At 45.9% G+C, this 27,797-nt stretch overlaps 1 protein-coding gene across 8 annotated transcripts in view; it reads right to left on the bottom strand.

The window, feature by feature from the left end:
* CUL9 (cullin 9) overlaps positions 1–27,797 on the bottom strand; it is a 99,966-nt gene that overhangs the window by 48,364 nt on the left and 23,805 nt on the right. For 3 of the 8 annotated variants that reach the window (XM_073628654.1, XM_073628657.1, XM_073628659.1), the window contains exons 5-14: positions 25,425–25,605; positions 25,091–25,278; positions 20,518–20,884; positions 5,305–5,485; positions 4,979–5,186; positions 4,703–4,893; positions 3,951–4,174; positions 2,787–3,024; positions 1,849–1,999; positions 1,534–1,761 (exon numbers count right to left, since the gene is read on the bottom strand). In XM_073628654.1, coding sequence (XP_073484755.1) covers positions 1,534–1,761; positions 1,849–1,999; positions 2,787–3,024; positions 3,951–4,174; positions 4,703–4,893; positions 4,979–5,186; positions 5,305–5,485; positions 20,518–20,884; positions 25,091–25,278; positions 25,425–25,605 — 2,157 coding nt within the window. The remainder of the gene's footprint in view (positions 1–1,533; positions 1,762–1,848; positions 2,000–2,786; positions 3,025–3,950; positions 4,175–4,702; positions 4,894–4,978; positions 5,187–5,304; positions 5,486–20,517; positions 20,885–25,090; positions 25,279–25,424; positions 25,606–27,797) is intronic. The other 5 variants (XM_073628655.1, XM_073628658.1, XM_073628661.1 and 2 more) reach the window with 3 other exon arrangements.

Here is a 27,797-nt window from a genome sequence, read left to right as displayed (position 1 = left end):
GCGCCCGAGAAATGATCCGACGGTGCGTGTGGCTGGTCACAGAGGCAAACAGAGACCAAATAGTTTCTGATCACCTTTGATTGCCTTGGAGGACCGAAGCGACGTCATGACATCACTTCTGGTCTAGGTTGGAAGTAATAAAAAAAAAAAAAAAAAAAGTTTTATTTTTTTTAAAGCTAAAAAAATAAAAGATTTTTTTTTTTACTCTTTTGCTTTTAAAAAAGTAAAAATTAGAGATTTGGAGTCTTTTTGACCCCAGATCTCTCCATAAAGAGGACCTGTAATCCTTATTTCTATTACAAGAGATGTTTACAATAAAAGTGATACAAATAAAATTAAAAAATTAAAAGGAACAGTGTAAAAAATTTTTTTAAAAATGTATGCGTCCCCATCCCTCCATGCTCGGGCGCAGAAGCGAATACGTAGGTTGAGCACACATCTGTAAATGGTGTTCACATCACATGTGAGGTATCACTGCGAACACTGGAGCGAGAGCAAAATTCTAGCGCTAGACCTCCTCTGCAAGGGCTCTTTCACACGTTCAGGTCCACTTGTCAGTTTTTCAGGCAGACCTGAACGGACGCTCCATTCACCTCTATGGAGTGACGGATGTCAGCGGTGACATGTCTGCTGACATCCAATCCGCTCTGCTAAATGCAGACAGATGGAAACCCCATTTTCCATCCGTCTGGCGGATCGGCTGAAAAAACGGACAGATGTCTGTTTTCATCCGATCCCCCACAGAGGAGAGCAGAGATCTGACAGCTCCGTCCCTGCAGAGTGAGCGGAGACGGACCTGTCCTCCGCTGGCTCAGCGGGGATCAACGGAGCGATTCCTACTGAGCAAGCCGAGTACGTCAAAACGGACATTACTGTGTGAAAGGGGCCTTACTCTAAATAGGTAACCTGTAAAAAAAAAATTCAAACGTCGCCTATGGAGATTTTTAGCTACTGTAGTTTGTCGCCAATCTAAAAGCGTGTTCAATTTTAAGGCGTGACATGTTAGGCATCTATTTACTTGGCGTAGCATCTTTCATATTTTACAAAAAAAAGTGGGTATATATTGCGTTTTGCTTTTTAATTCATTAAAAGTATAATTTTTCCCCAAAACATTGTGTTTGAAAAAATGCTGCGCAAATACCGTGCGACATAAAAAATTGCAACGATCGCCATTTTATTCTCTAGGGTTTTTGCTAAAAAAAATAAAGATGAAAAAAAATAAGATATGTTTGGGGGGTTATAAGTAATTTTCTAGCAAAAAATACTGATTTGAACTTGTGAACAAAAAGTGCCAGAAAAGGCTTGATCTTCAAGTGGTTAAATACACCATGCACTGACAGGAACACGCACTGACAGGAACACGCACTGACAGGAACACGCACTGACAGGAACACGCACTGACAGGAACACGCACTGACAGGAACACGCACTGACAGGAACACGCACTGACAGGAACACGCACTGACAGGAACATGCACTCCGTCATCCTATAGTCAAGCAAAGAGCAGCACAGTAAGCAGATCGTAGGCTCACCTGGATGCAGCCAGCCAGAATGCTGGTGGCCATCTTCTGGTAAAGGCTGGAGTATTTCTCACAGTCACTCAGGAGGTCTCTCAGCTCTGGGGCCTGAATAAGGCCTGTGCTGTGCTTCTCCAGCACTTTACTCAGCGTGTCTTTGGCACCCAGCCGGCACATAACAACTGCACAGTCCTTGTTTGTAGAGGCCAGACGGTGGAGAAAGCTGACCACTTCCTGGAGAACCTAAACGAGTAAAGAGAGATGATGTATGGTATGATGGATCAACCGTAGAACGACTCTCCAACAAATCAAGACCAGCCTGAACTTCACCTGGGCCTCTGAGAATACCGCCTCTGTGCCCGTCCCCATCCTCACCTCCTGATCACTGCTGGTGCTCCCCAGGGAGGTCAGACAAGGCTCAATACTCTTGTGCCAAGGAAGTGTATCCTCCTGATAGAAATCCAGGGACTTGTTCAGAATTCTGAGAAGAGACAATAGTATGAAAATCCCAAAACTCTTGCAAGCCAAATGGCTACTCAACACAAAGCTTTTGGGGGCTCTACATTCTTCCGAAGACAGGGGGATCCCCAAATAGGAAATGGGACTTTAACCACCTAATGACAGCCTTATAGCAGATTTACTGATGAAGGGCAGCTATTCTGTGCAGAATCACACACACAAAGCTGTGTAAACGGACAGCGCTATACAAGTACCTATAATAAAAAAATATACGCCCTACAAAAATCTTATGATCTCATATGGGACATATACACATTTCCAAAACTCACTGCTTCCTCCTCAGTGCTTGAAACTGTTGTAGTTCCAAATATTTATGTCACAAATTATTAGTTTATCAATTGCATATTTTTCTGTTAAAAATACACACTAAAGTTAAATTAACTGCACACAAATGCAATATATTGTGGTAAAATATTTAAAAAAAAAAATGAAATGATGTAAAAAGGGAACCTGTCATGACAGCTTTGCTTGGCCCAGATGAGGTTCTCCTCCAGCACTAGAGGATGCCACTAAGACTCCCCCAGAAGTGGTGCCATTTATGACAACACATCAGTAAAATCAGTGCCCTCAGCTGTACACACAGCCCACAAACCAGTATGAGTCAGCTCGCCTCCCACACATACCTGTACAATTGATACTCTCACCTGCACATGCAGTGCGCCCACTTGTACATGCAGCACCTTCATGGAGGGCTGTCATCCATAAACACAAAGCTCTTACCTGTACACCTGCATGTGCATTGCTCTTACCTGTACACACAGAGCTGCAGACGTTTCTCACCCCTCAGCTGCTCCAGACAGGAGAGGAGCTGCAGGAAGAAATTGTGGTCGGTTAGAAGTTGTGGAACATCACAACGTAGCGAGGAGACATCTTCACAAACACATCTTTCCAGAGAGGGGAGAATTTCCCGACACATCCGAATGTCTTTCAGACCACTCAGCAAAGATGAGAGATCCATTTCCTGGACAGCCAGTCCTGGAGTAGACTCTGCAAGAGAAAAAAGGTACACACAACTGAGCACCCTTCCGCTAGAGACAGGGCCCGCCGATGGGCGCTATCCGCTAGAGACAGGGCCCGCCGATGGGCGCTATCCGCTAGAGACAGGGCCCTCCGATGGGCGCTATCCGCTAGAGATGGGCGCTATCCGCTAGAGACGGGCCCGCCGATGGGCGCTATCCGCTAGAGACGGGCCCGCCGATGGGCGCTATCCGCTAGAGACGGGCCCGCCGATGGGCGCTATCCGCCAGAGACGGGGCCGCCGATGGGCGCTATCCGCCAGAGACGGGGGCCGCCGATGGGCGCTATCCGCTAGAGACGGGGGCCGCCGATGGGCGCTATCCGCTAGAGACGGGGGCCGCCGATGGGCGCTATCCGCTAGAGACGGGGGCCGCCGATGGGCGCTATCCGCTAGAGACGGGGGCCGCCGATGGGCGCTATCCGCTAGAGACGGGGGCCGCCGATGGGCGCTATCCGCTAGAGACGGGGGCCGCCGATGGGCGCTATCCGCTAGAGACGGGGGCCGCCGATGGGCGCTATCCGCTAGAGACGGGGGCCGCCGATGGGCGCTATCCGCTAGAGACGGGGGCCGCCGATGGGCGCTATCCGCTAGAGACGGGGGCCGCCGATGGGCGCTATCCGCTAGAGACGGGGGCCGCCGATGGGCGCTATCCGCTAGAGACGGGGGCCGCCGATGGGCGATATCCGCTAGAGACGGGGGCCGCCGATGGACACGGCCCTCTGCTAGAGAGGGTACACGCTGAGCACCCACTGCTAGAGAAGAGACACGGATGAGCAATATCCATTAGAGAAGGGACACAGCTGAGAAAAGATGCCCGAATTGCTATCATTGCAAACTCCCATCTCTCTCTACAAAGCATTGTACATCAACGATTGAGATCACACACAATTCTCACCTTTGCTTTCAGGACTAACTTTCTCTTTACTGTTCTTAAGGAGGTCACTCAGCTGTTTCTGCATTAAGTCGTCCAGCCTCGCATACATGGAATTGCTGGAGTCCTCAGAGAAGATCTGGAGGAATGTGGACAACTCCAAACTAGACAACTGCTCAGACAAACCCTTATGGTTCTCCATAAGCATCCGGATGACCAGGATACCATTGAGCACAGAAGAGAAACACCTGCCAGACAACAGAGGGGGGGTCATCATTATTATACAGGATTTATATGGCGCCAACAGTTTTTGCAGCGCTTTACAACAACATTACAGTTACAATACAATTCAATATGAGAGGAATCAGAGGGCCCTGCTCATTAGAGCATTATGAGCTGTATAAAAAAAAAAAAAAAAAAAGGGGGTCATACTGAACAAGGAAAGAGTGTTACTGACACAGGTAAAGTACGCAGTACTGAGAAAAGTCATACTAAAAACAGGTTTAGTACACAGAACAGAGGATTCTGACATCATACTCATTCTGAGATCATACTGACATACAAGACAGAGAAAGAACCATATTCATAAAGGTGCAGTACAGCGAAAGGGTCCTACTGACACAGATGCTATACAAAGGACAGAAGGGTCATACCGACCCCGGTGCTGTACACAGGATAGAGGAAGGGTCATTCTGAATGAAGGCCATCAGCCCACATATACAGATCTTTTACACACAAACACACACAATAAATGACAAACTATGTATCATCCTCACCCCTCCACACTTGTCATCTTGGCAATGGCACCAGGGATGGCCCTCAGAAGACTGCTGGAGCTGCCACTGGCTGCAGATCCAATACTGGAGAAGATCTCTTTGATCACCTGAGCATCCCCTGGATTTAGGATGTTACGTCTGGAAGATCCCTGAGGATCAGAACCATCCACACCAGTCAGCACCTTCAGGACCTGCCAGGAATAACGATGTTATCAGATGGAGGAGACAGTAGACACTTAGGATGTGTGCAGGTTGGACTATTAAAGCTCGGCTTACCGCAAGTCCTATATGCTGGATGGCAGCAGAGGAGTTATGTTCCTGCATACATCCCAGCACAGCTCTCACCCCTCCTTCTGTGGCAAAGAGGACACGCCAGTCATACTTAAACATGACCAGGTACGTCAACTGCAGACACATCACCACCAACAGCTTGTCCTTCGACTGCGATGTCAGAAGTTCCACCAGAAGCTTTACAATCTTGTCCCTAAATATCACAATATTTATTAAATCGATAACAGCACACAAAAAGTGTAATTTGCTTTTGCGTGTGTTGAGGAAAAAAAGAAATAAAGTTTGACACTTTGAGGTCTTGTAGTTAGTACCTGCACGATGTACGTCCCTCCGCCTTGATACCATGACCTTCTTCACTAAGCTGTTGCTCCATGATCTGAACAATGAAGCCCAGGGCCCCGGCCCCACAAACATTCCGTTTCACCTTGTCCAGCATCTCTGCCAACAACTCCAAACAAACTCTAGGTGAAGAGCCCCAGAAAGTTCCAATTCCTAGAAGAACATGAATAATATGTGAGAAAGGTCTCCCAACATCACTCTGCAGCAGCATAGATGGAAAGGACCACAATAAATCAGCAGTTTATCTACTATGGCTTCTGCGCTCTTATTGGCTTACCCCAGAAAAAATAGGATTTTTTAAAACAGCTTACCTGTAAAATCCTTTTCTTTCGAAGGACATCACGGGACACAGAGCCACAGTAATTACTGATGGGTTATATAGGTATCACTGGTGATTGGACACTGGCACACCCTATCAGGAAGTTCAACCCCCTATATAATCCCTCCCCCTTGCAGGGATACCTCAGTTTTGTAGCCAAGCAATATAAGTGTATTAGAAGAGGGGCGGGACCTCTGTGTCCCGTGATGTCCTTCGAAAGAAAAGGATTTTACAGGTAAGCTGTTTAAAAAAATCCTATTTTCTTTCTCGAACATCACCGGACACAGAGCCACAGTAATTACTGATGGGATGTCCCAGAGCAATGCTACCTGAGGGGGGGGAACCACGACCAAGTAGGGTGCAATCAGACCTGAGGACCCTGTACCGCTGCCTGCAGCACACTACGCCCAAAGGCGATATCCTCATGCCTTCTCACATCCACCTGATAGAATCTGGTGAATGTATGAACTGAAGACCAGGTTGCAGCCTTGCAGATTTGAGCCATAGAGGCCTGGTGATGCACTGCCCAAGAAGCACCAATAGCCCTTGTGGAATGTGCCCTGATCTGAAACGGAGGAATCTTCTGTTTCAAACCGTAAGCTTGAATGATCAACTGTCGAATCCATTTAGAAATGGTAGCTTTTGACGCTGCCTGTCCTCTATTAGAACCCTCTGGCAGCACAAACAAAACATCCGTCTTGCGGATCTGAGCAGTTGCCCCTAGATAGGCCTTAACTGCTCTTACTACATCCAACGAATGTAGAGATCTCTATTCCGGAGAACAGGGATCTGGAAAAAAGGAAGGTAGAACAATGTCTTGGTTTAAATGAAAATCAGAAACCACCTTCGGTAAAAAACTAGGATGAGGGCGTAGTACCACACGTAGTACCAGTATCCTTGTGTATAATCAAATAAGGCTCCTTACAGGAAAGAGCTGCTAATTCTGATACTCTTCTAGCAGAAGAGATGGCCACCAGAAAAATTAATTTCCTTGTCAACCAGACCAAAGGAATCTGACTTATTGGTTCAAAAGCCTGTTTCTGTAACACAGCCAGGACCAAATTCAAGTCCCAGGGGTTTAGGGGCGCTTTAACCGGAGGATTAAGACGCATCACCCCCTGCATAAAGTTTCGGACCAAAGAATGCAAAGCAAGTGGCCGCTGAAATAATACTGATAAAGCAGAGACCTGGCCCTTGATGGTACTCAAGGCCAGCTTCATCTCTAATCCCATCTGTAGAAAATCAAGGATTCTACCTATGACATATTTCCTGGGATGCCAACCTCTGGATTCACACCAGGATATATAAGCTTTCCAGACTCTATGATAAATCATCCTGGAAGCTGGCTTCCTTGCATTAATCAAGGTAGATATGACAGGACCTGACAGTCCACGACTCTTCAGAACGTGGGTCTCAATAGCCAAACCGTCAAATTTAGCGTTTGTAAGGCAGGATGGAACACTGGACCTTGAGATAACAGGTCTGGGCGTTCCGGTAGTGTCCACGGGGAACCTACTGTCATCCTTACTATTTCTGCATACCAAGTCCTTCTGGGCCAAGCGGGGGCCACCAGAAGTACCGACTTCCTTTCCTGCCTGATCCTGCGAAGGAGTCGTGGTAATAGCAGAATAGGCGGGAATGCGTAAATCAGTGAGAACTGATGCCACGGAATCACCAAAGCATCCGTCCCGCATGCAAGAGGATCTTTTGTCCTTGCCACAAATCTGTCTATCTTTTTGTTGAATCGGGATGCAAAGAGATCTACATCTGGAACCCCCCATCTTTGGCATATGGCCCAAAAGACGTCGGGATGCAGAGACCATTCCCCTGGAAGTAACTGCTGGTGACTTAGATAGTCCGCCTGCCAATTCTCTATTCCCGGGATGAAAACTGCCGATATGCATGGCACATGCATCTCTGCCCAGACTAAGATCTGGTTCACCTCTTTTTGAGCAGCTCGACTCCGGGTGCCTCCCTGATGATTGACATAAGCCACTGCTGTGGCATTGTCGGACTGGATCCTGACCGGACAACCCTGTAGCCTGATAGTCCAGGCTTTTAGAGCTAGATGTATCGCCCGGATCTCCAGAATGTTGATGGGTAAGGTCCTCTCTGTCTTGGACCATACCCCTTGGACCGCAGCCTGTTCCAGAACTGCTCCCCAACCTGAAAGACTGGCATCTGTTGTTACCACCGTCCAGGTAACTGGTAGAAAGGATTTCCCCTTTTGCAGATTTTCGGGTATGAGCCACCAATTGAGGCTCTGACGCACCGCATGCGACAGGTGCATCGGAAAGTCTAATGCCTGAACCTTCTTGTTCCAGGTCGACAGAATACTGTGTTGCAGCATTCTTGAGTGAAACTGAGCATAGGGAACTGCTTCGAATGAAGACACCATCTTCCCTAGTAGCCTCATACAAAGGCGGACTGAGGGACCCTTCTTGGTCCTTACTGTCAGAATCAGCTCTCTCAAAGCAGCGATCTTTGCCTGGGGTAGAAATATTTTCTCCTGGCTTGTATCTATAATCAGACCTAAATACTCCAGTCTTCTTACTGGTTTTAGGAAAGACTTTTCTAAGTTGAGGATCCAACCCAGGTGTTCTAGATACCTGACCGTGGTCCTCAAGTTTCCATTCAAAGAGGCTACCGACCGGTCTATCAAGAGCAGGTCGTCTAGGTATGCTATGACAGCTATACCCCGAGCCCTTAATCTGGCCAGAGGAGGAGCCAAGATCTTTGTGAACACTCGAGGTGCAGTGGCTATCCCGAAAGGCAGAGCCACAAACTGGAAATGGCGCCCTCCTACCTCGAAGCGCAGAAACTTCTGATGAGCAGGAAAAATGGGCACATGCAGATATGCATCTCTGATGTCTATTGATGCCAGAAATTCTCCTCCCTGCAGGGTGGGAACTACTGTTCGAATTGATTCCATGCGGAAGGATTGAATCCTTAGGAATCGGTTCAGATCCCTTAAGTCCAGAATGGGCCTGACATCCCCATTTGGCTTTTGGACCGTAAAAAGGTTGGAATAGAAGCCCAATCCCTGGTCCTTTGCGGGAACTATCATAATGACCTCCTGCGACAAAAGTCGCTCTAACGCTAGAAGGAGCGACTGCTTCTTCTCTGGGTCTCTGGGAACATTTGACCTGAGGAACCGAGGAGAGGGGAATTCCTGAAACTCCAGCTTGTACCCTAAGGTTACCGTGGAGATTACCCATCTGTCCTGGAAGTCCTCCTGCCAGAGCTCTGAGAACTGTCACAGTCTTCCCCCCACTCGAGTGAGCGGGGGCGCCCCCTCATGCAGAGGTCTTAGTGTTTTGCCTAGTAGGCTTCTTTCCCCAGGACTTCTTTTGTCCCTGGGGTTGACTCTTGTCTCTGGACCCCGATGGAGGCGGCCGTCGAGACTGCCTGGAGGCTGAAGCCCCCGGCGCTGGGGAAAGAGTCCGTTTGAAAGAGGGACGCTTACTCTTCTTCTTGACAGGTAAGAGAGTGCTTTTCCCACAAGAGATTCTCTTGATATAGTTATCCATGTCCTCTCCAAACAACCTTGCACCACGAAATGGAAACCCAGCCAGTAGCTTCTTACATGGTGCTTCGGCTGACCAATTTTTCAACCATAGGATTCTACGTATATGCACCAACCCCAGTGAAAGACGGGATGTTTGCACAATAGAATCTCTAATGGCATCAACCACAAAGCATAAGGCCGCTGGAAGGTTAGCAAACCCCTGGGCCTGCTGTTCAGGTAATACTTTGATGACCTGCTTAACATGGTCTCTTAAGTATTGACAGACTCCAATCGCTGCTACTGCAGGTTGGGCCACTGATCCTGCTAAGGAGAAAACATCCTTCAATAGGGATTCCATCCTTTTATCTACAGGATCCCTGAGCATCTGAACATTGTCTACAGGACAAGTCAGGCTATTATTTACGGAGGAAATGGCGGCATCAATAGCCGGAATTCCCCACATTTTAATAAACTTTTCTTCCATCGGATAAAGTGTTGAAAACTTTCTCGGCGGAAAAAAACGTTTGTCTGGGTGATCCCACTCAGAATAAATGAGCTTTTCAAGTAAAGTATGAACAGGAAAAGCATGTGCTGCTTGGAAAGGTTTCAGTGACCCCAAAGCAGAAGAGGATTCTTTAGCAGTTTCAGGTATGGGCAACTTAAATGTGGAGCGGACCAATCCAGTGAGGATCTGCACTAAGACTTTCTCCTCTTGGGAAGTCGAAGAGGGTCCCTCTCCACCTGAATCCTCCAAAGAGGAATCATCCGTCCCATCCTGATCCTCTGAAAGGGATTCATCTCCTTTATCCCAGAGCTCCTCTGTCTGAGGGTCTTGGGGAACAGAGGAAAGCCTAGTGCGTTTTCTTCCACTGAGTGAAGACGTAATCACGGCCATTAATCTTTCCTCTAGACCATTAATGGTTGAGGAAAAAACCTCTTGTGTAATATATAAAGGGGCTGAAGTGCCAGAAGCAGGTGTAGCCCCTGACCCCGATGGCTCTCCCAGGCTAGCCGTCCCTGGCCCATCTTTAGGGGGGGAGGATGCTGCCGACAGGGGGCCCTCAGAACCTGAACGAGATCCTCTAGTGTCTCTGGTTCCTGGGGTGCTTGAACCTCTTCTACCCATAGTGCAAAGCAACAAGGTGTGAGGTATACAAATGAACACTGCCCGCTGAGCGATGTAGTCTGGCTAAAAGCCTTGCTACCCAATGCTCAGTCTGGTGTTACTTCAGTAAATGCTGCCTAGGAGAATGCCTGTGTCCCACCTTACATGCGACCGTCAGCTCTGTGTCTCTCAGAAGGCTGAGTGCACCTGTACAGAGTGCCTTTAATAGCCTGCAGCTGGCCTGAGTGGGAGTCTAAGCACCTGTGCTGAGTCCCGCCCCCTCCTCTACCGCCCCCCCCTCTCGAGTTTTGAAAAAAACTAGCGCATCCCGCGCTGCCGACTCTCCTGTCATGCTTCTGGAGAAAGGCTGGGGATGGGGGGGGGGGGGAGAGAGGCTGGTAACAAGATCTGCCTAAACGGCTATCTTCAGAGATGGTGGCCATTAGGCCGCAGAGCCCGGGTGGTATAACCACTTTCTAGACCCCTGTGGCCCCTCTCTAGCCTGGGGGGGAACATTCAAACATGAGAAATCCCCCTTTCCATCTTACCTGTTTGCAGCCTGCTTGAGATGCTGGGACATAATCAGCGATGAAAACACCTGAGACAAACAGTCAGCATGTACAGGTTTGTGCTCTTGGCAGCCCCCGGTGGTCACAATAGGCATAGCATGCATTTACCTTAAAAGGAGAAAAGCCACTATAACTCAAAAATTCTGTGGAATCTCCTCTTACCTTATCCAGCCGCAGGGTGCTGTTTACACAGACGCAATCTTCACCTCTCACGGTGGGCTCCGTTTGAAAAAAACCGTCAGAGACTGGGGCCCCCTACGAATAGGGGGATCCAACAGTTCTGGGACCGTAAAGCACCTCGCCAGAAATTAGGAAGTTTAAAGCCATTTTCTGATCTGCGGGGTCCAGCTCTCTAAAAAGAGAAGCATTATGGGTAAAACCTCGTTTCTTCGGACACGAGGCCCGGGTACCATTCAATTCGGCCATGAAAAGACACTTTGAATGGATCCGGTTCGCCTGGCTTGCCCCAGTATAGGATCTTAGGATATTCCCTTTGGAGCTCAGCACAGGACATCTTTACACGTCCATCACCTAAGACACTGGCGTAAAAACTGAGGTATCCCTGCAAGGGGGAGGGATTATATAGGGGGTTGAACTTCCTGATAGGGTGTGCCAGTGTCCAATCACCAGTGATACCTATATAACCCATCAGTAATTACTGTGGCTCTGTGTCCCGTGATGTTCGAGAAAGAAATAGGATTTTTGTACACAGGGACAATGGAATTCTTTAAAGTGTTACTAAACCCAGGAGCTTGCATTCACTATATCTGGTCTCCCACAGTACACAGAACATGGAAATGCAAATATTTTAGTAAATATAAACTGCTAAATACCTTTTCTCATCAGCAGCTCGTCGGAAGGGATTTCATTCTCCCCCGATTGTCCTATGAGGCTGCATGACCCCCCCCCATCCTCTGTCTGGACAGTGCTGATTGGCCCTGTGCTGATCACACGCACCCTCCCAGGGAAAAATAAAAAAAATTCTAGCAAAAAACACACCAAACTGAGCATGTGCAGAGTGCCTCATATGGCTCTGTTCGATCAGGAGATTGAGTGTGGAAGAAGGGGGGGGGACAGGATCAAAAAGCCTTTTTTACACAATGCGGAGGATTAACCTATTAGGTTCCACAGTGAATATAACAAGCATGCTTTACTGCATATACAGACTGATTTTACTGTTGTGGGTTTGGTAATACTTTAACCTTTGGGTTATACCATCGCCTAAAGAAGAACTGGGCCCTGTCAAAGGAAAAAAAAAAAAAAAAAAAAAAAAACAAGCTAGCCCCGGGATAAGACTCAATTCACATATATGCGAATCGGATGTATTTTTAACGGCACCCGATTCGCATAACAAGTGAACTGGACTGGCTTTCAATGGAGCCAGTTAACATATGTCCAGGGCAGCCATAGTCAGTTCCTGAAAAGGGTACTGTGCGATTTTGGGTCTGGTTTAGGGGCAAATTCAAGTAAAAAATGTTAGGGCTGTTACTGATTAAAATTTTTGTGTTCGATTAATCGATTTTTTTTTTTAATCGATTAATCGACTACGTTTAGCTGATCTCCTTGCATTGCAACTCTGCATTAGTCAGTGGTAAATGTGGTATACACTATATACAATCACCCGACACTAGTTAGTTTCCACAATCCATGACTTAACTTCACAGTTCACACAAATACGTTTTAAATTCAAACTGTTGCACTGACGGAAGTAATTTTTTTTTTCCCACAGTAGCGTGACAATCCCTCCACCTCCGGTCTAACTAATCACTCTCACCTTATGGCATGGACCCGTGCAAGCAGGTGGTCATACAAGCGGGTATCAAAAGGGTTAACACGGACCATAAAACTTCTCTCACGTCTCCTTAGATCTCAGCAAGGACGCCAGGTCATGGGTAGAAAGAAAAGATCTAAGTGCTCACCGCTTAAAGGGGTTGTAAAGGTATTTTTTTTTTTCTTTAAAAATAACAAACATGTTATACTTACCTTCACTGTGCAGCTCGTTCTGCACAGAGTGGCCCCGAACCTGCTCTTCTGGGGTCCCTCGGTGGCTGTCTCAGCTCCTCCCCGCAACAACTAACCACCTTAATGCGAGCTCCCACGCATGGTGGATAGTTATTGCGGGCGCGCTCCCGTGATACAGCCGGCGGCTATAGCCGCTCGCTGTATCACTCGGCCCCGCCCCCGGCGCGCCGCGTCATTGGATGTGATTGACAGCAGCACGAGCCAATGGCTGCGCTGCTTTCAATCCATCCACTATAGCCAATCAGCGACCAGGCTGATCGGCTGAATGGAGGTCGGGAACGAGCAGGCGAGTTTTTGAGGTGTCAGGTAAGTAAAACGGGGGGGCTGGGGGCGGCGGTATTATCAAAAGTTTTTTCACCTTAATGCATAGAATGCATTAAGGTGAAAAAATTTATACCTTTACAACCCCTTTAAGTATAAGATTTAAATTTTTGCGTTCAAACACAAACTACTCACATAAAGATGATAAAAACAGCATGTAAAACCGACAATCGTGTTAGTTCCTTAGGGCAGCAGCGGGTGACGTCATGCGTAGCTCCTCCCCTATACGCGTTGCGTTCAAACAGAGCTTCAATGTCACCGGACTCCTCCCCCCTTCCCCAAGTGCCTCCGTCTGCTAACGAAGGGAAGGGGGGAGGAGTCCGGTGACGTCGATGTCTGTGACGTCACCAGATCTCCGACGGAACTCCCTGAAGACCCAGAAGCCGGCGGAGAGGTGAGCACCGATCAAAAGAATTTTGATCGATCAAAAAAATTAATCGATTAATCGAGGAATTGATCTTTAATTTCCACGGCCCTAAAAAAATTTACACCTGAACCGGTGAAAGAAACTGCAGTCGGACATGTGTGAACCTAGCCTAACCCCTGTTGCTACAAACATGGCTCCAATTTGTAGCAAAGCAAAAATGAGAGCATGATCATAAACACGGTGGGGATCGGTGTCCCACAATGGACTCCAAGAAAAAGATTTTATGGCGAGGACACAAGAAAAAAAAAAAAGGAAGAACTGGACACTGTCTGTGCAGCCTAAAAACGATGTGAAGGCCCTTATGCCCAAAGTTGGCACCAGATGAGGCAGAAATGTTCATCTGGTAGACCTTACAGAATGCATGCATAGAAGATCAGGTGGCAGCCTTGCAAGTGTGGGAGAACAGTTCCTTGATGACAAAAAGCGCTCACAGATCTAGAAGAATACGCCTTGACAGGGAAAGGTGAAAACTGATCTTTGAGACCATGAGAGCTATCAGAGCCACCTAGAGATGGTGGGGCGAAAAGTCAATGCACCCTTTGGTGGTCTGTCCAAAATGATCACAGGAAATCAGTCTTTTTAAAAGAAGCAGGGGCTGGGAGAATGACTCCCAAAAGGCAAACCACATCCAACCAATGGAGGGAAACTTCCTTTTGGTGAATTGACTAAAAAACAATGTACTTGGGCAAGGTGGAAGGCAAAAACTAGCTTAGGCAAGAAGTCCTGGGCCCCAATACCACCAAATGCAAAACCAGAAAGAGTTCTTTGCAAAAAAAAAAAAAAAAAAAATACCGCAAGCTCAGATACTCTCCTCACAGATGTCATAGCTACAACACGTCCTAGTTAACACCACTTTGTGGGTGAGCATTAAGATAGGAATGTCTTTAAGGAGCTCAAACAAGAGCTTATGATGCACAGAAAGAACTAGATTCGGGTCCAATGAAGTCACACAGGAACAGGGAGGGGGATGCACATGGGAGACTCCCTATACAAAAGGGCCTTAATCTAGGAGGTCAGCAGTCTCTGGTTTTACAGCAGTATAAAAGGGACAAGTTTTCTGCCCTTTTCTATCCTGTTTAAAATGCTGGTCCAGACCCAGTAAAATAGGAGCTTTCACTTACCTGTAAAATCCCTTAATTGAAGTACAGTACAGGACACAGGCAGAGTCTAAGACCCCATACACACTATTAGATTTTCTGCAGATTTTTGTCTTCAGATTTACCAAAACCATATAATATGAGGTCAAACCTTAAGAGTTTCAATTTGTATGCAATCAGGCAGGCCCTTGCACTACATAGTTTTGGTAAATCTGAAGACAAAAAAATCTGCAGAAAATCTAATAGTGTGTATGGGGTCTTAAGACCATAGATGGATCGAAATGTAAAGGATAAGTTCACTTAAAAAAAAAAAAATAAATACAATGCACATTTTTTTGCAGGTAGAAAAATGTGCATTTGTTTTGTTTTTTTGGAGCCTGTAAAGCATTGCACCAGCGATTAGCAAATTGGTGGCGCCATACAGGTTTCCTGCAGACCTGTCAGTGTATCTGTGTGCCCGTATAGGCAAGCAGATACACTGACAGGAAGAATCAATGAACTACCATGGCATTCCAACTGGGCAGCAGCTGAAGCATTGGGAACATGTTACATGTTCCACCCTAAAAAACGGGTGGAGCATGTAACATGCTCCCAAAGTTGAACTTATCCTTTAACGTGTCAGAAGGAACCGGCCGAATTTCGATCAGTCTATGGGCAGGCTGGTTGTACTGAAGTCAATCCATCAATCCACTTCAGTAGAGCCAGCCTGTCTGGTTTCTCTTCACCCAATCGCTGCCGGCAGCTATAGCCACCAGCAGTGAAAATTGTATTTTGACTGAGGGGAAAGCTCCCCGTGCGTCCCGCCGGCAAAACGCAAAAGCACAAATCAGTGTTGATGTGGGAATCAAGCAAATTTCTCTCCAACCCGTGGTTTAGGGAAAGGAAATTGCATATTGTATAGCCTGCTTTATAGCCATAGATACCTTCAGGTGATTGGACAGGTTTTTTTGTTGTTTTTAGCAAGTATTGAGAGGATAAAAGACAGAAAGGGGAGGGTCTTTTGTCCAATACTTCAAGAACAGGATTTACAAGCAAGTCAAAAATACTAGAACGTCTCGAAAACAGGACACAGGCATAGTCTAAGATAACTGGGACATCCAAAAGCCACACAGCTGAGGTGCAGGCAATAATGCCAATAAAGGGGACATGTACGTAAGCATCTTTGATGTTCACAGAGGCCAGAAAGTACCCCTGATGAAGAGATGTGATGTCAGCTTTGGTAGATTCCATCAGGAATTTCTGCACCTGAATGAAGACATTAAAGGGATTTGAGATCCAAAACGTGGCAAAAGTGCATTCTTTGGGCACGAATGCAGTGAAAAGATTGTAGTAAAATCCTGAAACTGTTAAGTCCCAGGATTTTTCAGGCAATGACAGCTTGATCTAGAAGATCTGAGAAGGCCTAATGAAGATCTGCTAACCTGTACAGTGACACAAGAAGGTTGGAGGTGAGCAACACTCCGGTTTGTAGCCCTGGAGCTACCAGCTTCTGCACCAAAACATCAGAGATGCAAGCTGTTGAAGCGTCCGCAAGAGTTGACAAAGGTCCCCCCACTAAGGAAAATGGTGGTGCACCTTCATGCAGAGGAAGGATTGTCTCAGGATCTGGTAGACTGAGTGCCGGGTCTTTTGGGTGGATGGGGAGTTAAGCATGGAGGGTCTTGACAAGGAGATTGAAAGGGGTAGAGAAACATGAAGGAAAGTTTATTAGAGAGAAGACTAAACTCCAGACTCGGGACCAACTCAGAACCAGAAAGAGTCTCTGCAGCCAATCACATGGAAGCCACCAAGACCGTTGCTGGCAAATCAAATATAGAATCTGCAGGAGAGGGCATGTGGCCTCAGCTGCGTAGTATGGGTCATATAGTACTGCATGACTGTAGTGCAAACCTCAGCTTAGATAGAAGAGGACCCACTGACATTTGATGGAGCCAAAGAAGACTCTGGTGACAGGATAGACTCCAAGAACAGATGCCAACAGGACTCCAGAAGTCAACACGGTCAGTAGGGACCCTTTAAACAGCCCCAAATAAGGCTCGTAACTGAGCACATTATAAAACTGGAAGTGGTGAACTCACCAGGAAAACCAATAGCTGCCTGTTTTTTGTTTTTTTAGCAAGCATTTAAGGGGAAAAGTGTCCTCTACTGTAAGCAATGATATGGATTTTAAAGTGTTACTAAACCGAGGACCCTGAATGCACTATATCTGGTCTCCCACAGTAAACATGGAAATGCAATTTTTTTTTTTTTTTTTTAGTAAATATAAACTGCTAAACACCTTTTCTTATCAGCAGTATATAGCAGTCTTGTGACTACCAACAGTGTCTGGTTAAAGCTTGTAGGAGTAGTTTTCATTCTATCAAACTGTCCTATGAGGCTGCAGAACCCCTAGCCCTCTGTCTGGACAGTGCCGATTGGCCCTGTGCTGATCACATGCACCCTCCCAAAAAAACAAACATAAACCCTCTAGCAATACACACCAAAACAAAGCATGTGCAGAGTGCCCCCAAGGCTCTGTTCTATCAGCAGATGGATTGGGGACAGTAAAAGGGGAGGATCAGAGAAGACAGGATCAAACAGCCTTTTTACACAAAGCAGAGGATTAACACCTTAGGTTCACACTGGGGCAGTGCACTTGCAGCACAGGAAAAAAAGTCCTGCAAGCAGCATCTTTGGGGCGGTGGAGGAGCGGTGTATACACCGCCCCTCCTCTGCCCCTGCCCATTGAAATGAATGGGTGCCCCTTTAAAAGCGCAATAAAAGCAGCACTAAGCAGGCGCTTTTTACCCTTTCTGGGGAGTTAAAAGCTCCCAGCTAGCAGCGCCGCTAAAACTAGCACCACTTTACCGCTGACGCAGCACTGTCCCAGTGTGAAAAAGGGTCTAAGGGTACATGAAAATTACTGTTATCTTAATCATACAGTACAGGACACAGGATTTAAAATGGTTCTAAAAGGCAGAAGGGTTTTAGCTTAATGCATTCCATGCATTAGGATTAAAAAAAACCTTCTGTGTGCAGCAGCAATACTTACTTGAGCCCCACTGTGATCCAGCGATGTTGCACGAGAGCCTCAGCTATTCGGGACTCTCCCTCCTCATTAACTGGGACAGAAGCAGGCGCCATTGGCTCCCGCTGCTGTCAAAGTCAGTGAGCCAATGAGGTAATGAGGTGAGAGAGGGGGCGGGCTGAGCCGCAGCTCGTCTGAACGGACACACAGAGCAGCGGCTCGGGTGCCCCCATAGCAAGCTGCTTGCTGTGGGGGAACTAAGCAGGAGGGAGGGGCCAGGAGCACAGGAGAGGGAGCCGAGGAGGAGTGGGGCTGCTCTGTGCAAAATTATTACACAGAGTAGGCAAGCATAACATGTTTGTTTTTTGTTTTGTTTTTTTAAAATAAGGGCTTTAATATCACTTTAATTCTTAGACCATGGGACACCTTCAAGTAATAATTGGAGGGGTGGGCAACAAAAAACAGTAGCAACAGACCCACAGGAAAAACAAGAAGGGTCATTGGACCCAAACAAACAGTTGACAGCAGAAGCACCTTGCACCCCCGGAGCACAAATAAGCAGAAAACAGCAAAAACAGCAGAAGACTGTTTTGAAAAGTGTGAACAGAGGATTAGGTGGTGGCCCTGCAACTGCTGAGAAAAGCAGATGCTAGATGTTGTAAAAAGCCTAAGGGCCCTGACATCTCTGGGAGAATGGGCTCGAGTAGGGAAGGAAGGACCCATTCCCTGAGGGCTAAAGCACTAAATTAAAAAAAATAAATAAAAATCCCAAATAACCACCCAGCCAAGTAGTAGAGGAGGGAGGAATCCCAAAGATGAACCACCCTGTGAACAAACAGAATAGGGTTCAGTTTCTGAGGAAGGGTGTGGCAGGTAGCCTTAGAAGACAGTCCTTTAAAGCTGATGAGGAAGAATTACATTTTTTCTCAGAAGGCGATAAAGAGCACCAACAAGAAGAACTGGATTCCAGGCTACATGAAGCACAAAAAAAATAAAAAAATAAAATAGGTGTCAAATCAGAACTAGAGGTGCAGTTGCCAGGGACCAAACGGAGAGAGGGCTCTGTTCTTATAGAGCCCAGGAAAGCGATTTGCATGCCTCTAGGAAAGAGGCGCACCCAAATCTGAGCCTGAAAAAGTAGAGCAGTGAGGATCCTGGGCTGGCGATGTGGATCAGACGCTTCCCCTAAATCAGTGCATGAAGCTTGCAGCCCCGACCACCAGAGTCAGTGTTTGCTACCAACAACATGGCCGCTGAGCCACTTCCTGCCAACCGGAAATGACGTTATCGACCTACGTCCCCTGTGCCCGAGACACCAGGGCGCCGGGTCACATGGAATGGCTGCTCTGCAAGCATCAGGACACCACAAGTCCGCACTGTTCGTTGGAAGACTCACACGAGTCAAAATCCCACACTGCCAGTGTACCTGACCCTAAACGGGCATGCTGCCAACCAGACTCCAATGGAGAGAGCAGGTCCCCTGGAGAAAAAATTCAAGAGCCCCTTCTATGGCAGCCCGAGAAAGCCCGAGCTACATACCTCCTCGGGTTTACTGCCCCTTTGTGCCACCTAGCACAAAGGCCAGATAAAAATAAACTTCTTCAGAGTTCCTGTCTGGCTGGAGAAAACATATACTGAGGGGTTACTACCTGTGGTCTGTCTTTTATAATGTGGATCATGCGTTTCCTGTGCTAGGTGGGAGGAGCCTCTCTGCAAGCCATCCTGGAAGATAAGTTGATGGGAAGATGGATGGAGCCAAATACAGGGCAATCTTACAAGAAAACCTGTTAGGCTACTTTCACACTGAGGCGCTTTACAGGCGCTAGAAATAGCGCCTGTGAAGTGTCTCTCCGAGTGCTTTCACACTGGTGCGGTGCGCTTGCAGGATGGTAAAAAAAAAAAAGTCCTGCAAGCCACATCTTTGCAGCACTGTAGGAACGGTGTATATTGAAAACAATGGGGCAGCGCCGCCAAACCGCCGCTGCTGCGGTGCGTTGCGGGCGGTTTTAACCCTTTTTCAGCCGCTAGCGGGGGTTAAAAGTGCCCCGCTAAAACGACAGTAAAGCGCCGCTAAAAACAGCGGCGCTTTACCGCCGACGCCTCAGAGTCAAACACTTGTCCTGCTATAAGGTGAACCTCGGCCCCAGTCTCAAAGACCATAAAAATAAAGCCAGAGCTACAATGGAATGGTTTATATCAAAGCATATTCATGTGTTAGAATGAACCAGTCAAAGTCCAGACCTAAATCACATTGAGAATCTGTGGCAAGACTTGAAAATTGTTGTTCGCAGACGTTCTCCATCCAATCTGACAGAGCTTGAGCTATTTTGCAAAGAATGGGCAAAATGGGGACTCAATATAAATGCACGCCACACTTTGCACAGATTTATTTGTAAAAAAATGTTTAAAACCATTTCTCATTTTCCTTCCACATCACAATTATGTGCCACTTTGTGTTGGTCTATCACAGTGATGGCGAACCTTGGCACCCCAGGCGTGTTTTGGAACTACATTTCTCATAATGCTCCTGCACGCTGCAATGTAGTTGAGCATCAACTGGGAAATGTAGTTCCAAAAGGTTCGCCATCACTGGTCTATCACATAAAATACATTTATGTTTTTGGTTGTAACATGACGAAATGTGGAAAGTTTCAAGGGCGTATGAATACTTTTTGAAGACATTGTACAGGTCCCCACATCACCCACCTCTTCCTGTCCTGGATTTGTGTTTCATTGGCTGCCACAGTTCTCTGCACCTCCCCCCCACCCCCCACCCTTGGAATGACCTCTCGTTCCCTTCCCCTCCTCACCTTTGCCCTTATCCTCAGGCGCGGTGACCTGAACTCCTTCCTGAGTGAGAAGTCTGCGGAGGACCTGAAGGTCTGAGGGCTCGGAAGGACCAGCTCCAGCCTTGTCAGCTTTTCTAGTTTCTTCGCTTTTAGTTTTTTTGGAAACGGTGACACCAGTCAGGGAGTTGTCCTGTACGGAGGAACTGGCATTGGACGTCGGCTTGGTTGCTGCGCTGGCACGGAGTACATATTTTACATAGACATGTGAACTCTGCAAGTCACTTAGGACACAGCCACGGCAATGTTGACGGAGGAATTCCAGAATCTTCTGTGCAAGATCCACCGAAACCGAGACCTTGATAAGGGATGCTTCATCTGCGCCACGCAGCTGGGGGAAGAAAAGAGCAAGTAATCAGAGAGCCTCATGCTGGACCCCAATCTACAGAGAGCATACCCAAAAAATGACAGAGAGGAGGCCCTGCATTTTTTTTTTTTTTTTTTTCTAGCAATCTACAGACTGCTCCACCCAAGACGAACACAAAGGAAAGGGACACAAAGAGGACATGCGTTATTACTAATTTACAGACTGGGCTACCAGGGACAGAGGGCCAAGTTCACATGACACGCAGTCCAGTGCATTTTTTTCCTGCATCAAAAAAAAAAACACACATGGATAGTAGGTTATATGTATTCCAATAGAATAGTTTACACCAGTGCTTCCAGTTCCAGAAAAAAAAAAAAAAAAAAGTAGAACATGCTGCATTTTTCCTGCACTGGAGCGTTGTAAAACGCATAAGAAACGCAAAGGAAATTACTGGAACACAGGTTCTTATTTAAGGTTAAGAAAGGGAAAAAAAATGCACTGGACTGCATTAAAAACGCACAGGAATTGCAAGAACTGAACTCCCTGCCTGACCCACGATGTTGGTAATCTAGAGGAATTAAATACCAAAGTCCTTTCTTGTATTATGAGAGGTAGTTCAGTTTTGGGCACCAGTTCTCATAAGGGATATCAGGGAACTGGAGAAAGTGCCGAGAAGAGCAACCAAACTGATAAGAGACATGGAGGAGCTCAGCTATGAGGAAAGATTAGAGGAACTGAATTTATTCTCTCTTGAGAAGAGGAGATTAAGGGGGGATATGATCAACATGTTCAAATATATAAGGGGTCCATATAGTGAACTTGGTGTTAAGTTATTCTCTTTACAGTCAACACAGAGGACACGGGGGCACTCTATACATCTAGAGGAAAAGAGATTTCATCTCCAAATACGGAAAGGTTTCTTCACAGTAAGAGCTGTGAAAATGTGGAATAGTCTCCCTCCAGAGGTGGTTCTGGCCAGCTCAGTAGATTGCTTTAAGAAAAGGCCTGGATACTTTCCTAAATGTACATAATATAACAGGGTACTGACATTTATAGGTAAAGTTGATCCAGGGAAAATCCGATTGCCTCTCGGGAGATCAGGAAGGAATTTTTTCCCCTGCTGTCGCAAATTGGAGCATGCTCTGCTGGGGTTTTTTGCCTTCCTCTGGATCAACTGTGGGTATAAAATTGGGTATATTGGATTGTACGATATTTTTTATTTTATTTATTTATTGTTTTTTTTAAGGTTGGACTGGATGGACTTGTGTCTTTTTTCAACTAACGATGTAAATACCTATGCCATCTATATGATGCACAAGGCTTTAAAATCTTTCCAACAACTATACATTGACTTTGTCATGCTGTGGACCTCTATGGACATTTCCTTTACGGAACATGACTGGTCAGAATTCAGTGACACATACAAGTCCTCAGTGATATCCCCCAGGGACCGTATGATACACATTAAAATTTTTCACTTATCTCATCTCACCCCAGCCAGATTACATAAAATGGGGTTTGTCCCCCCATAGCTGCCTGTTTTAGAGAATGTGGCCAATCTGCAGACTTCCTACATTGTTTCTGGTCCTGTCCAATAGTCCAGGATTTTTGGGGGGAGATAGGCTCCTTCATCTCATCAGCAATGGGTCTCCCGAATATCCTGCACCCCAAGAACTGCCTTTTGGGCATCTTTGGAGACCTGCCCACATCGTCTCATGCTAAGACTTCTCCGCGTATTGTACTTTTATGTGAAGAAGTCCATCTTGCTCCCCTGGAAAGGATCGCTGACACATTTAAAAATCAGTTTGGTTAAAACTGATTAATACTTCCCTACCGTTATATAAAGCTCACGTTTGAGCTCCAGAAAAGAACCAAAACCTTTCATAAAATATGGGGCAGGTGGATTGCCAGCCCTCTTAACCTTCCTCCGGAGTAAATGAGCTGTTAAAGCGGAGTTCCACCAAAAGTGGAACTTCTGCTCATCTGATTCCTCCCCCCCTCCGGTGCCACAATTAGCACCTTTAAGGGGGGTGCAGATACCTGTCTACTACAGGTATTTGCACCCACTTCCTGGAATAGACTCCCGAGTCACGCCCCTTCCCGCTGTCTCCTGGGAAACACACAGGTCCCAGGAGATAGCGGTGACCACTTAGGACGCGCAGCGCGACTTGCGCATGCACAGTAGGGAACCGGGAAGTGAAGCCGCAACGCTTCACTTCCTGATTCCCTCACAGAGAATGGCGGCAGCAGCCGAGTGAGTGATCGGCTTCCGACATCGCTGGACTCCAGGACAGGTAAGTGTCCATTTATTAAAAGTCAACAGCTGCAGTATTTTATAGCTGTTGGCTTTTAATAATTTTTTTTTTTAGGTGGACTCCCACTTTAAATACTACATTTGGTCATGCCCTGCAATACATGAGTTGATATATGTGGCTGCCCTTTTTTTACCTATACCTTGTATAATGGTTGCCACATGCACCTTTTGCTGTATATTCACATAAGCCATGTCAATTGATACCCGTTTACTGCATATTTAAGTGCATCAAAGGTCTATGCACTATCGTGAATAACCAAAGTTTTTCTTTTGTATGTTGATCTCTCTGAAAATGTAATTTAAAAAAAAAATCTTAAAAAAATAAAAATAAAAAAAATGCACATCAACGCTTCAAAAACGAGCATGCAGAAAAGCATCTGGATCACGTGATCATTCTGCAATAAAAACTTTTGGACGGCGGCTTTTCTATTATTTAGAGGCTCTTGCTCGCCACTGATACTAAATTACCTTATATGCATGGGACTCGGACTTGGCCTCAGAGAGATCTGGACCATTGGCACTCTAACCTCCAATATGTGTACAGTAAAACCTTGGTTTGCAAGCACAATTCGTTCCAGAAACATGCTTGTAATCCAAAGCACTTGCATATCAAAGCATTTTTTTTTTACAGAGTATAAAAGAGAAGAGAGGCACCTCTAAGTGTAGCAATAAGTTGCTAAATGTTGTACCTTCATTAAAATGTAACCATATTTTGCTACACTTAGAGGCTCCTCTTATTTTTTATACTCAGTTGTGACATGACGCTACTCTTATATCAAGACATCACTTGTATATCAAGGCACAATTTATTAAAACATTTTGCTTGTCTTACAAAAGGCTCTCAAACCAAGTTACTCTCAAACCAAGGTTTTACGGTATAAGGGCATGCTAAATGTCTCTTTGGTGGAGGCAGGGGTAAAAGTCTTGACCAGACGGTACAGTGTTTCTCAAGCTCCAGTCCTCAAGGTGCCCCAACAGGTCGTGTTTTCAGGATTTCCCTCAGATGAAAAAACGGCTGTGGTAATTACTAAGGCAGCGAGACTGATCAAATCACCTGTGCAAAATAATGGAGAGCCTGAAAACATGACCTGTTGGGGCGCATTGAGGACTGGAGTTGAGAAACACTGTGATGGTATACAGTCCCTTCTCACCTATTGAGGCTTTTTTCCAACCTCCTCTCTGTGAAGCGGCATCCCAGTGCCTGACATTGGGGGATCGTGGGACACTGGTACAGCTGGACCTGGGGGGGGGGGGGGGGGGGGGTCCAGCGTAAGGTCAGCTTACAGATTTTTTGTAAAGGTGACTTTATGCTTTCAAATAAAATTTCCAAAATATATAGGAATATTCAGTCAGGCCTGTTAAATTTGGGTGTGTTGTTGCTTCATGCTGCATAAGCTCTGGAGGTATCAACTGTGTAACATAGCTTTTAGCTTAGGGTAGTGATGGCGAACCTTGGCACCCCAGATGTTTTGGAACTACATTTCCCATGATCCTCATGCACTCTGCAGTGTAGATGAGCATCATGGGAAATGTAGTTCCAAAACATCTGGGGTGCCAAGGTTCGCCATCACTGGCTTAGGGGAATCCTACATAATACAAACACAATACGGATACAGGAATAATTGCACTTAGTAAGATGTGAGGCTGTGTTTTCCAGCAGCGTTCAAATAATTTTCTGTATCTAGTGGTGCTTTATTCTAATTTTGGTTCTATTGGATACAATCAACATTTACACATCATACAGACCCAAGGGGGGGGGGGGGGTAGAGGAGGAAGGAGGAAGTTGGTTTCACTCTGTGCCATCCATCATGGCGTGTAATGCATATAACAATTTGCTCAGTTGATGAATACTACTAGAATATTTCCGGCACTCTCCTCCCGCATTCCTGCGAGGAGGTCTTCAGCTTCTCACTCACCTCCTCTAAGTTATGTTTCATCATCGTGTAGACTTCATTCTGCTCCTGGACCTCCAGCCTCCGAATAAAGAAGAGGACCTCCCACCACTCATCCTGCCTCAGGATCCCTCTCTCCTCGATGGCTGCTGCACCGAGATATGGTAGGGCGTACACATTGCCACATGGCTTACACGGCAAAGACTGGGGTACTGTAAAGAAACAGCAAAAACGCAAAATTGGTGGATGTGGCAGAACACTGCACCATTCAGTAGAGGAACCGCTCCCTGCTTGGTGTTAAATGACTAGTACAAATTCAAAGACACAGGAAAGATAACAATCATATCTGGATACCCACTGCCTGTCTGCTGCTCCACTCCACAAGATCCAATGCATCCTCCCCGCTCACCTGGTGACACCTTCACACTTTCAGCCACAGTTGAAGCTTTCTCTGTACCGTCTTCATCAGCTTGCTCTCCAATTATCTGAACCATGTGCCAGTGAACCCAGTAGGTACGGCCAGTGGACCTCCAGAGCACCTGTAAGTGATTGTTCACATGTTAATACAAACTCTGCCCTGGGAGTATCTAATAGTATCTGGATGTGGCCCTTTGCTTGCCTCTATCCAGTTCTTGGGGCACCATTCCATCCACTGATATCAATAGGGTACTATTCCTCCCGCTGATATCAATAGGGTACTATTCCTCCCACTGATATCAATAGGGTACTATTCCTCCCGCTGATATCAATAGGGTACTATTCCTCCCGCTGATATCAATAGGGTACTATTCCTCCCACTGATATCAATAGGGTACTATTCCTCCCACTGATATCAATAGGGTACTATTCCTCCCACTGATATCAATAGGGTACTATTCCTCCCACTGATATCAATAGGGTACTATTCCTCCCGCTGATATCAATAGGGTGCTATTCCTCCCACTGATATCAATAGGGTACTATTCCTTCCACTAAAAGGAAAAGATGGGGCATTTTCTACTCCAACTGGCCACAGTTCGGGCCCCATAAAGTCTAAAGGACAGCAAACTGGTCCTTTGTTTAGAACGTTTGGAGACCACTGCTGTAGACTTTTCTAAAGCTCGTAAAAAAGACACAACCAAATTTCATCTACATATGTCCATACATTTCAGATCTGTGGGTAGTCACTGCCAGATGGCCAGGAGGGAAGGGTTCAATTATTAGTGAAATTTATTTTCTTGTTGGATGAGCCGATGACAGAATGGTATGCTTGTCCTTCCTTCTTCTTGCTCCTTATACAAAAGACATGAGCACAGACAACTTAAAAAGAGCAAGTTTACCCAAAAACACTCAACAGGTACATTATGCCTGAACCTTTGTCCGTCTAAGCCTAAAGTCCAACTAGATCTCAGCCTGAGTCACAACCAAACACCTGACATAAAGTCCGGTACCCAGGCAGGAACATCCCGCAACTGTCAGACCTTAGAGGGACAGAGGTTCATGCATAATTCACCTAGGGTTGCACCAATATCAGTATCGGTGCCGATACTAAGCATTTGCAGGAGTATCGGTACTCGTGCAAATGCTCCAATACCTGAAAATCGATACTTTCAGGCTCGGTTTTTTCAACTGACAATGGGAAATGTAAATAATAAAAAAAAAAGCTGGCAATTATCAGTTGAGGAGCGAGGCTGCTGCGTCCTTAACAACTATCAGTGGGGTTTCCTTTTGACACCTGAAGTGTAAACTGAAGTCTTGGCAATTGGAGCCGACAAAAAAAAAAAAAAAATAAAAAAAAATAAAAAAAGCAGCCGCTTTATCAACAACACTGCACAGCCGCTCAGCCGAAAGATAAAAAGGTTTCTTTTTGTATCCTACTATTTTCCTTCATCTACAGATCAATAGGGATGAACTTCAATTTGCAGATGAAGTCAGTTTAAAGCAACATGTCAAGTAAAAAAAAAAAAAAAAAAAAAAGATTTATTTATTAAATGTTTCTCTGTTTAACCCCTTATTAACCCTTAATTTACTCCTTATTCTCCATTATAACTTTCCTGAAGATTTTTTTTTATTTGTTCACTTCTATTTTATAAACTATTAATAATTAGAACTTTTTTTTCTTTGCTTTGTTCATCAATATGTTAACACCTTTAACATATATTTACACGTTTCACATTGAAAAAAAAAAAAAAAAACGCAAAATTAATAAAAAAAAAAATGTCATTTGTAAATAACTTTTCAATGCTTTGTACCATTGCTGACAGCTGATGTATAAACAAAACAGTTGCGGTAGGTATCGGCGAGTACTAACAAAAAAATATATATATATTTTTTTATAAAGGTATCGGTGCATCTTTAATTCAACTGTTGAGGGATATTCCTGCCTGTGTACAGAACCTTATGTCAGGTGGTTGATGGTTGCGTCTGCGTCTCAGGCTGAGGAATGGTTGGACATGGATTATGCCTAGACCTCCATCCATCTAAGGCTTATGTCCAACCATGCCTGAGACACAACCAGCAAACACCTGAAAAAATCCAGTAGACCGGCAGACACATCCCTCAACAGTCACATTAGATCTGAAACTTAATATATCCTCTAAAGCAGCCTCTCTCAACCAGGGTTCCATGGAATCCTAGGGTTCCTCGATCAGTGAGCAACTTCTGCCTCCTCAGGCTGGGTTCATACATGCGCGTTGCGAATTGCAGCCCCGTTTTCTCTGCGAAGAGAAAAAACAGCTGTTCTGCGGTTCCT

The sequence above is a fragment of the Aquarana catesbeiana genome, linkage group LG04 (genome assembly GCF_042186555.1).
Source record: "Aquarana catesbeiana isolate 2022-GZ linkage group LG04, ASM4218655v1, whole genome shotgun sequence".
Taxonomy (NCBI): domain Eukaryota; kingdom Metazoa; phylum Chordata; class Amphibia; order Anura; family Ranidae; genus Aquarana; species Aquarana catesbeiana.
Note: the sequence above shows the minus strand (reverse complement) of the source record. Positions and strands in the feature narration are given on the sequence as shown.